A 12,008-nucleotide genomic window follows, 5' to 3' on the forward strand; every position below is an offset into this window, starting at 1 on the left:
GGGGCAGTGCAACCATCTGCATAGGATGGAGGAGGGTGTTCTGTTTGTAGCCCTTTGGAAAAATGGTTGCGTGTTAAAGGATCAGACGTGTATAATTCCCATCCATAGCCAGATTTCCAGGGATCTGGCCCTGTTATGCTGCAGTCTTGTACACACTTTGTTGTTGTTGTTGTTTAGTCGTGTCCATCTCTTTGTGACCCCATGGACCAGAGCACACCAGGCACTCCTGTCTTCCACTGCCTCCCCCAGTTTGGTCAAACTCATGCTGGTAGCTTCGAGAACACTGTCCAACCATCTCGTCCTCTGCCGTCCCCTTCTCCTTGTGCCCTCCATCTTACCCAACATCAGGGTTTTTTCCAGGGAGTCTTCTCTTCTCATGAGGTGGCCAAAGTCTTGGAGCCTCAGCTTCAGGATCTGTCCTTCCAGTGAGCACTCAGGGCTGATTCCCTTCAGAATGGAGGTTTGATCTTCTTGCAGTCCATGGGACTCTGAAGAGTCTCCTCCAGCACCAGAATTCAAAAGCATCAATTCTTCGGCAATCCGCCTTCTTTCTGGTCCAGTTCTCACTTCCATACATCACTACTGGGAAAACCATAACTTTAACTATACGGACCTTTGTTGTACACACTTACCTGCTGCTTAGTGTGGCGTACTGCTACACACACAATGTATTTGCTCAATTCGGTGCAAACGGAGAAGCATGGAGCTATTAGATGCAAACTGGGTTTATGACTTACTTTGGCTTAAGACACTTGGCACACGGAGAAAGCAAAGGTATTAAAAAGCAAAGCAAAACATCTCAAAGATCCAGCTTATAAAAGGGTAAAGGCACCCCTGACCATTACGTCCAGTCGTGGCCAACTCTGGGGTTGCGGCGCTCATCTCGCTTTACTGGCCGAGGGAGCCGGAGTACAGCTTCCAGGTCATGTGGCCAGCATGACTAAGCCGCTTCTGGCCAACCAGAACAGCACACGGAAATTCGGTTTACCTTCCCGCCAGAGTGGTACTTCTTTATCTACTTGCACTTTGACGTGCTTTCGAACAGCTAGGTTGGCAGGAGCAGGGACTGAGCAATGAGAGCTCACCCCATCGCGGGGATTCGAACTGCCGACCTTCTGATCAGCAAGTCCTAGGCTCTGTGGTTTAACCCACAGTGCCACCCACGTCCCTTCTTATAAAAGGTTATGCCCTAATAAAATCTGCCATAGCTATCCCTCAGGACTTGGAACAGGTTCACACTTCAGAGGATACGCCAGTCGTCCTTAATTAAGCAACAAAAATAAATAAATGCCCGTGTGATCGTGACACAAACTCCCACTCACTAACACTAGGCAAGAGAATGAAAGAACCATGTCCCCCATCTCTCCTTCCCCGCCCCCCCAGCAACAAGGTATCTATGACAAAAGTGTCTCTCACTAAATGTAAACCAACTGAAGAAGTGTGAATCTGAAGAAGTGTGCATGCACACAAAAGCTCATACCAATAACAAACTTAGTTGGTCTCTAAGGTGCTACTGAAAGGATTTTTTTATTTTTTATTTTGTTTTAAACAAACTGTGAAAGACTATGAATTGAAAGTGGAGGTGATAGATGCACCTTTCCCCTGTTTATCTGTTTCGTAACACAAAAAATCCTAAATGAAAACTATTTTTTAAAAAACTTATAGTGTGCTTAAGCTGTTTTGAGCTACACCTTTCATCAGCCCCAAGTACTGGAATCATGTTTATAGCAGAAAAAGTTGGCATTTTGAGTGAGTTATGGAGTGACCTTTTTGTAAACATGACTAAATTTTGACTAGCAGCAATGATGAATGGATCAGTGTATTTTTCTAGTATTGCTTTTGCACACGTTTACTCATAAGACTATTCCAGACCATTTCTGCATGAATCTGCAAATTGTTTTTTTAAAAAACCAAAACATTTTACATGTGAATGTGCATTTTTAAAAATATACAGTCATACCTCGGGTTACAGACGCTTCGGGTCGCATGATTTCGGGTTGCGCACCGCACCAACCCTAGAAGTACCGGAACAGGTTACTTCCGGGTTTCAGTGCTTGCATGTGTGCAGAAGCGCTAAATCGCGCCTTGCGCATGCGCAGAAGCGCCGAATTGCAACCACGGCGCGCGCAGACACGGTGCTGTGGGTTGCGGACTCTGCGGACGTGCTTCCTGCACAGATCACGTTCGCAACCCAGGCGTCCACTGTACAGTACTGAGCATATAGGAAGCTGCCTTGTATATACTGAGCCAGACCAATGATTTATCTAGCTCAGCGTTACCTGACTGACAGCAGCTCTCCAGGGTTTCAGGCAGGATTGATCCTCAGGAGTGATCCACAGCTCTACCACCAAGCTACAGCCGCTTCCTTTGAAGTGTTCTCTAAAATAGCATTGTGTAGTGTGCAAACCAACATGAGTTTGACCAAACTGCAGGAGGCAGTGGAAGACAGGAGTGCCTGGCGTGCTCTGGTCCATGGGGTCACGAAGAGTCGGACACAACTAAATGACTAAACAACAACAAAGTGTGCAATTTACACAACAGAGGGATATAAAATTATGCATGGTGTGGAGAGAGCAGACAGAGAAATGTATCTCTCCCTCTCTCATAATAGTAGCACTTGTAGAAGGTTAGAAGAATCAAATTACATCTTCACACAGTGCAAAACTATGGAATTTGATCCCCCCATGAGCAATGGTCACCAATGGAAGGTTCTAAAAGTTAAATTCATTCTGAATTAAGGCTAATCACCATTACTAACCCTTTCTTCTTAATGTCAGTTGCTGGAAAACACAGGAAGGGGGAGTGCTGTTGTGCTTGGGTCCTATTTGCAGGTTTCCCACACTGGCTTGATCCAGCAGGCTCTTATGTTTACTTAAACCTTATTTCTCATTCCGTTGCCCAACCACCCTAACAGGAGCATTTCAGAATTGTTCACTATCCCAAATAACATGACAGCACTTGGCTACCTGGCCACTGACTCTGACTGCAGAGGATAGCATGCAAGTGAATGTAAAATACTGTGTTCAGTGTGCACATAGTACACAACATATTCACTACAGCATCAAGACAGAGAGTAGTCTTTCATAACTTCTGCCTGATGATGACAAACAGCCAGGCATTAGTAAACTAACACAGTGCATGGTCTCAATTCAAAACCAAGGTGACAGAATTGAACATGAATGCTTCCTTTGTTGGTGAGACCATGGAAGCACAAAAGCACATGCAAGCTGTGTTTATGCTTCTTTTGCAAATATAATCTACGTTGCAAACATCTCCAGTTTTCTCTTAGACAATACAGTATTAGCATATTTTGTGGTTACTGGTTGGAAATGCAGTGTCTCATCACAGGAGTAGAATCCTCTTTGTTTTCAAGATGCTAAATGTGATGGGACATGGCACCTGTAATGGTTGTAAGGGGTTACTTGTGCGTAAGTTGCCTTCAGTTTTGGTTAGATTGCCTGGCCAACCATGCTTTGGCTGACAACTCACACTCCGTGGCCGGTCAGTCACTTGCAGAATCCGTCAGTGGGCGTTTCTTGAACTTCTTCCAGCATAAGAGCTGTTTGACACCAAGTCTCCTCCTACTTTCCCTGCGCGGAACTCGTCTGCGCAAGTAAGGGGAAGGCAGAGGCGTGTCCGCGCTCTCCCCACTAGTCTCGGGTGAAGGGTCTTGGAGACCTCTCTCCGAATCCTCCATTTCCCTCCCTTCTCTACCGGTGTTACGCTGAATTCCTTCCCCCCTGCTGGTCCCCTCTCCGGCATCGCTGTGGAGCCTTGCCTCCACCTCTCGTTCTGATGTCAGTTCCCTGACAGCACCCAAGAGAAAATAAAAAGGACTACACAGATGTGAACAGAGCAAATTTGATGTTTTATTTTACATTAAAAGGGTGCAAATAGGGGAAAGGGGGGTATTTAAGGTACACAACATTTCTTGCAATGTCCCATTAAAAACAGGCACATCAGAAAAGATCAGTAGCAGGACCCAATTCCTGGCAAATTGAAATCCAACTAGCGCCAGAGGAGCCTCCTGCACATCGTGTTTGTGAGCCCTTATCCTGAACCGTTTCAAATGCATTTGAAATTGACATTCATGTTAAAAAATACTACGCTTCATGTTCACTGCCAAGTTCCAAGAGCAGTGCCAGGATTATATGAATAAAACATTGCATTACACATTTAAAATCAAAAGATTAAAAATCAAAAGGCATTTCAACAAGAATCAGACATGTGCACACAATACTTTAAAAAAGATTTTTCACAGCTGATTTTTCTTTACAGTAACAAGAGTTGCACTCATTATCCCAATCATCCCATTTTTAAAAGCACAAAAGGCCTACATTAAAGAAACAGACGTAATAAATTATACATCACAAAATTTCCAATGGGAACAAGCCACTTAACTGTGGTTTCCCTGTTTGGGGAAGATACAATATTTGGTATGGTCCACCTGCCCCCAAATGATAATTCTCTTCTCTGCTTGGTAATTGCAAAGACAGACTTATCACTATCAAGTTGCTTTTCTAACTGGAGAAGATTAACCTGTTCCCAAGTTCCACAAGGTAGCCTATACAGTTATGCAGCAGTTATGCGGTTTGGAAAAGCATTTCTTAGAAAAAAGTGATCATTTTCCTGAGACAGTCTTAAGAGGATGAGAGAAGCTATTTAAAGCCATTTTCCTGCCTGTGTTTGATTGGCATGCACCTGTCATTTGGGGGGGGGGGGGGAGGATACTGAACTCAGAGCAGGCACTGGAACCAGGTGCTCAATGTAAGAGTGTCCCAGTCCCTCTCAGAAACCACACCCTCCATAGGAGCAGTATTCTGAGGCAACAACTCCAGAACTAAATCCCCATGAGGTGCTGAAGTGGAGGTTCCTACTACTACATCACTAAGCTGAGGCAAGGGCATCCTGGTCAGAGACTGAGGTTTCCTCGCAATTAAGAAGTTTGGTAATAAAGCATGCAGACTAAGCTGCAGCTCATCCTCAGACCCAAGGCCTGCTGCATAACAAATACTGAAGTAAAGATCTGCACCCCCTCCAGGCATTCACACAGCAGAGAGTAATTCCTATAGTGGTTCATCTACAGCACAGATAGGAAGCCTGTGGCCCTCCAGATGTTGTTGGATTCCAGCTTCCGTTGGTCCCCGCCAGCATGGTCAGTGATTAGGGATTATGGGAGTTGTAGTCCAAAAACATCTAGAGGGCTAGAGCTACCCCACCCGAGACCTGCAGTAAAACTATTAAGGGAGGCTTGAGAAATCAGTTCCCTTCCAGTCACTTACTGGGATATGCATAATACAAACACGGCACTGAGAACTGCCAAGGCAAGCAAAGTAGCCTGGCATTCTTAGGCCCTTTAACTGCTACACATCATGCCAACATCAAGACCTGCAAAAAGAAAAGGAAGCTCAATCAGTGAGGCTCAAAACCAATGGGAAAAACTAGCCTTCCAAGCCGAACAATGGGTACTTCCTTTAAGGCCTGATAAGCAATGCAGAAAGCATATTTTCCCTCTTCCCCCATCTTTAGTATTTTGAGAAAACGGGGCTTATGGCTTTGTATTTATAGGGAGGTGCATATTTGGCTGTTCACACCCAGCAATACAACACCATCTTCAGACTACATACAAAGAAATGCTCACCATGGCAGTTTACCTTCCACAAAGCATCATTCATAAAAGCTCTTGGGAGAGCTTACAAGTTCCATTCGTCAAGGAGCAATATACATTTTGTTCCTCCATCCTGCAAGCCATTATAAACCACGGATGTGGAAAGATTTAAGTCATGCATGCCTGTTTTGGACTACAGGGGCACTGGGCAGGTCATTTTGACGAACAAGCGTCCCAGGAAGCAATAGTTTTTGAAGATAAGTTCATGGCGTGTGTTTTAAAATATAAGATTAAGGCCTGAAAATTGAAAGGGAGAAAGAAATTCAAACCAGCCCCAAGGAAAAGAATTTTCTAATTCTGCCACTGGCAATTTTCAGAGTGATATACTCATTACATCACAAGAAAGCTGCTTTTATAGAGACTAATGCAGATTAGCTATTTTAATTTCTTCCACCCTAAAAAGAAAGGCAACTGTTTGGTAGCAAAGTCATGATCATGACTATTTAAAATTCAAGAGGGTGGAGGGGTCTACAAAGGATTACCAGTCCATTTTACAGACACCTGCCTTTCCAAGCGACAAAACTGAAGGTAGATTTTGAATGAGCACTTGGAAGAACTATCCATGTCTTTTTTAAAGAATATGTGCTGACATGTTATTCTCCGAGACCCAGAGAACATTAGAGGCCAGCTAGTCAGGTCCTGAAGCAAGGCAATCCTCACAATTAAGCAGATTTGGCCTTTGGAAAGACACACATCCAGTGATGAGAGGGAAAGGAGACCTATATAATCTTACTCATTCCTATTCACTAGCTTCTGAACGTTTCTTTCAAAATAATCAAATACCATCAGCTTTGTTTTGCAAAGGATGGCGCTGATTTAGAACTGGAAGCAAAAGTAATTAGCTGTAGTATTATTGATGATCATAGTATTCTCTTCAAAACAGCTAAGATTGAATAGTTAAGAATGAAGGGGGAGAAAGTCATTTTTACCACTGACTCTTCTCTGGGAAAAATTAGCACATTTCAGAAATGGAGAAGAATACTTGAAGACGGCTTCGGCTCCATGTTGCTTCATTGAAAATGGGAGGCTGCAGAAACAGCCCTGATATGAAGACACTGTATGGAAGCACTGGGAAACTGGGAGACTGTTTTGATAAAATGGGCCAGCACTTTGCATACATTCTCCCATATAGATGCTTAACAACTGAAATGTTCACTTGCAGTAGAAGAGGGTCCTACAAGTAATCCAGATCAAGTTAGTTTCTCTTGCTCCTTACCATGAGTCCACTAAATCCAGACTTTTACTCAAGTATCCCTACTGTGAGACATTTCTTACAGTTTGGTTTGGATAATAACCTGCTTCAAGAGCACATGTTCCCTATATGCATACAAATATTTTCATTCAGAAGAAAGCTAGATCTCCTGAGCAATGGAGCAGAGAAGCAAAAGCAAGATCGATTTCAACCATCAGACATTAAAAATAATGAAGACTTCTAAAGAAAAACAATTGGGGGGGGGGAGACTGTTTATTGTGTAGCTTCCTCCATTTGCAAATTCTAAGATGCTCCTCAGTGGAAGAGAACTAGACTGCAAAAGGACAGATGCGTGTGGTGCAGCTGGGAGCACAAAGGTCAAGTTTTCATGAAATCTTACATCTCATATTTGATATTTCCCATGCCAAGAGCGGGAAACAAGGCTCATTTTAGCAGGTGGCCTTAGAAACATTTAAAGAGAGTGTTAGTAGTCAGGAGGAATGGGCTGAGAAGTTTAAAAGGTCTTCTAAAAAAAGCAAACCCTTCTAATCAATGACTGATGGTGAAGAATTCACTCCTCTTATCTGCATTTTAAATGCAATAAAAAGGCAATTGGCCACACTCAGAAAATGGATGCACAACTTTCTAGGATGGACAGCTCATGAGAAAAACAAGTCTACCATTTGGCTCAAGGGTTGAAGTAGTGTTGGGGGATCCAGGGAGAGGAAGGCAGTCCAAAGCTCAGCCAAGCAAAGCTAAAAATGAGGCTTTTAGATTAAGAAGAATACTCAAGAAATTGACGGGAACCAAAGGAGTTTCTGCAGAGAGAGTTGCTTCTTCTCCCTGAGCAGGTTTCTTCTGTCTGTAGGCAAGGAGCTCCCAGAGTTTTCCCCAACAAGTTAAGAGGGTTATGGTCATGAGATAACTCCCTCCCCAAGGATTACTGTCTGAACTACAGCATTGTGGTGCCACCTATTAGGGAAGATGAGACACAAGATTTCAGGTATCAAATTTCTGAAAAGGAAACATTTTCAGTTCACTTCAAGGCAGTAGGCAGAGGCCACATGGTATGTCCTGGCCTTTGGGGCCAACTCCCTCAAATTTCCAATTATTTGTCTCAAGCCATATCCACAGAAGATCTGCTGGAGTTCACAATCTCTGCCTTGGAGCACACTGAATGCAGAGCGGCCAATCCCATTTGGAAAGTCAGAATAAAACAAAGTTATCCAATTGCCTGGGGCATGTTAATAAGGAGCCCTGACTGCATAACAGAAAGAATCATAGGTAATACTCAGACTGCTCTGCTGGAAGCCACATGCTATTCTAGTCTGTATAGATGGCCTTGAACTTCTAAAAGGCCTGATAAAATATGTCATCTAAGGCAGTGGCAGTGTCCTCTCGCTGATGAAATAGCTTTGCTCCCTTTAAATGGCCAAACTGCCTCATCCTTTCCACTTTCGGTTACAGTAGTCTGCATTTGCATTTCTGTGACCTGCCCAGAATTCAGCCCAGCTGACTTTTCTCCTTCCTGCCAGCAGAAAGACTTCCAATTCCAAGCAGGTTATGTCAGGCACCATGGAGAAAAACCACAAGAGGGGTGTTCACTGACAGCTGGAAAGGGCAGCTGAAAATTCAAGTAAGCTTCAGTGCACAACCAACAGTGGGGTATGAAAACCCCTGAATAGTCCCAGGGGATTCCAAATGTGGTGGACAGACTAAGTCAAAGGGAGGCTTTGCACTCAAATACAAGCTGAACATGTGTGCTGGCATCATTCACACCCACAAGGGGGGGGGGGACACGCAAGTACAGCATACGCATACATAATGCTAAAAATAATTAAAAGTGCAACAACGTAAGTTCCTTTAGAACAACTGACACTTCTCTGTAACCATTCTGAGAAGGGAGATGCCACAGAAACCAGTAAATCAAGGCAACTGGAAATGTAGATTGCAGTTCTCTCGCCATTGGCTTACTATCATGGAATTCGTTGGAGTGCGATTAAGAAGGATCAGGTCTAAGCTGCCAGTGTAGTCAAAACTAAGCCGTTCGCAGCAAGAGAAGCTGGGTCCTCTTGAGAGCATCCTCTCTTCACCACCATCTTGACCCCGCAGTTCATAAAGCCCCCCGCTGTTGGTGGGGGGGAAAGCATGTCGAGAACAAAAGAGAAAGGGAGCGGGAACAAAAGCACATCCACCAGGAACGCCCTCTTTGCTGAACTGCTATACAGACAGGAAGGTAGCCAGCCAACCTTCCAACAAGGGCAACGAGTGCTGGAAAGGATGCAATCCTGATTCCAAAAGGAGCTTCAAGCGTGGAGTGAGCAAGCGAGACCATTTAGGGAATCCACCTGAATGTTTATTTTGGAATTTTCCCCCCTTCCTCTCTTTTTGGTTTATATGTCCCGTGTTTCTTGTCCTCTCCCCAAGAGAAGCCCCATTCAATAAGACGTGGCAGGAACAGCAGGTAAACAAAGTCCCCCAAAGACCTCAAGGAGACGCCTGTCATTTCTGGCGTTGGGAAGACTTCTTCCTTTTCCTCTTATAGAAGCAGCAGCACCTGGAGCACAAAGAACACAGCAAATCAATAGAGAGTACCGGGACCTCCAGCAAGCCCTCTCCTTCCAACACAATGCATGTGACGTGGCCAACTTCTTCACTCTCAGAAACACACAACACACATGCTCCCAACACCCACCCTCTCCTGCAACAACAGATAAACTCAAGACATTCAAAGCATCAAAGTAGTCCAATAATCACCACCAGGAATCGCCACCATGCTCTGGGGACCCATGTGATTTTTCAAGGGCTGTAATAACTTGAGGGTTACCATGACCAGTTCTAGCCTCTAGCTTTGGCATTATTTTCCAAACCAACATCATTTGCAACTAACGGGGAATGTGAACATGGCCGATTCCGTCTGAAAGGCACACAACTCAGAATTGCCACCCCCACCGCCGGCAGAAAGCTGCAAGAACACACACTTTTAACCAAGTTGCTTTCACCAACACAGATGATACATTTACTATACAAGAAACTATGAACAAACAGGATGCTTTTAGAGTGGAACTGTGGCTAACAACTCCTAAGATAATTCTGAGACATGAAGAACCCTGGCATGGGATGCTGCTGACACAGATGGACCTATGTAGTATAAGATGAGAAAATCCACCTCTGTTGCCTAAAAATACAAGAGGGATTGAAAAGAAGTGTGGAAGAATTACTTAAACAACACGGGTTGGAATTCAACTGCTAAACACAAAGTGGTCCTGATCTGAAGTTTCCAAAACACTTGAAGTAGAATTCTAGAACAGTGACTTGAACAAGAAATCACCCTTGCTATAAAAACAGATGGAAAAAACATGCTTTATAGGGAAGTGGATTTCAAGCAATCAATTTAATCTATGATTAATCAGAAATTAAAGTTGTAGTCATGACGATTTGTAGAAGATAATTTTATCAATTAAAAAAAATATCAGTTATACAGGGTACCCAGATTTGTGTGCTTCCTCTTCTCTGTGTCTAGCTTGATGGGAAAAGGTACATTTTCTCCCAAGGTTAGCAGGTATAGTTTGCCTTACACCACAGATTTCCTTCTAGCATTAAAAACCACAGGAAACTGAAACTTATGGTTGGATTCAATGCAAGTAAGTCTTTTAAATTCTGTATTATCTTAAATGCTGGTGGGGTCTGAAACTGTTCAAATCTTGAAGCCATTTTTATTCTGGTGTGATTGTCCATAATATCCTGTAATCCTAACTCTCAAAATGATACAAATAAAGATGTTTTTCGCCACTTTAGAAATGAGAGATAGGTTTTATCTGTTATTTGCTGTCTCATGTTGAAGAGGCACAGTGTCTTTCTGCCAAAATCACCACCACCAATACATACCCCCAAATTTTGGTAATATGGAAATTTAATCGATCAAAAGCCAAGGTAGAATCAATTATTTTTTAAAGCACAGTTTATAATTGATAAGGCAACAAAGATAAAGCAGGTGGATTTAACAACACGCTTAGAGTAGATATTTTTGCTCTGAAGTAAAATGTATCTGGCATATGCATGAAAGCTGGATAAAACCTAGGCTTGGCTAAGCATGATCTGCAGTAAAGGTGGACAGGCTTCATGACTTGTGAGGTTATGTGGTTCTTTACCAGAACCCCAAGATCTCCTAACCAGAGCCAGGTGCCAAAGACAGAAACATAGAATAAAAAAAATTATGAGGCCAGACATTTGCGTGTGTTTTTTCTTTCTTTTTGAGTACCAGAATGAAATGAAGTATATAAGTCATTCAATATAAAAAGCCCACTCCAGGTTATCATTTCAACTACATAATCTAGATCAAGAGAGTGTCATTTTGTTGTTAGAATGGTTAAACAGTTGGGAATCAGAAATCCTTGCAATCAACCTTCTTCCCAACACCACCCTACAAGATTTTAGGAGATTATTTTTACAAATATCTTGAGAGACCAATAAAGACACAAGAAGGGAGGCAAGGCATTCCCATACTTCAGTGGCTAGGAAGTTAATTATATAATTACAAAATTAATAGTAAAACACAGTTCACAAAGAGGGTGTACAAGATCTGAAATTCTGATCTCCAATAACTTAAACTTTAAGTTAAATTTATAGCATGGTGGCAAATTTGCATTCAACAGGACATTTCTCTCAGATAACAAACATGGAAAGATGATTTAATGATTTTTTTTTTTTACAGATAATAGAGCCCACTCCATGTATACAAATTGTGAACAGTTTTATATCAACTGTATTTGAGCAGTAACTGGCACTCAAACTTATGCTCAAACACAAAATGAGTATTGTAGGGTAACTCCAATGGATTTCTCAACTCTTTCAGTTATACCCCAAAATAATAAATGATTGAATCTCTATCATAGCTGGGGTGGTTTTTTAAAAACAAAAACAAAAAAAACCACATAGGCGGCAGTTAGTCAATGAACTGATTGGTCATCTTCCTAGGATCTCAAGATTACAGATTTATTAACAGCAACACAACTGGGTATTAGTCATAAATGAAAGAAAATTAACTTGCCCTCTATTGACCCCTGGTGCTTGAGGGTATGGGCATGGCTTATTCAATTAAACTCACAAACGAGGTAACAGGGGAGGAAAGCAGCAAAGTAATTTATT

General features: G+C 42.7%; 1 protein-coding gene across 6 annotated transcripts in view; it reads right to left on the reverse strand.

The window, feature by feature from the left end:
• Positions 1-3,847: 3,847 nt before the first annotated feature.
• The window catches only part of CSNK1G1 (casein kinase 1 gamma 1), a 57,726-nt gene continuing 49,565 nt past the window's right edge, over positions 3,848-12,008 (reverse strand). For all 6 annotated transcript variants that reach the window (XM_081839115.1, XM_081839113.1, XM_081839120.1 and 3 more), the window contains one exon: positions 3,848-9,417. In XM_081839115.1, coding sequence (XP_081695241.1) covers positions 9,363-9,417 — 55 coding nt within the window. In that variant the 3' untranslated portion in view covers positions 3,848-9,362. The remainder of the gene's footprint in view (positions 9,418-12,008) is intronic.

This window comes from Podarcis erhardii, assembly GCF_964252035.2.
Source record: "Podarcis erhardii genome assembly, chromosome: 14".
Lineage (NCBI taxonomy): Eukaryota > Metazoa > Chordata > Lepidosauria > Squamata > Lacertidae > Podarcis > Podarcis erhardii.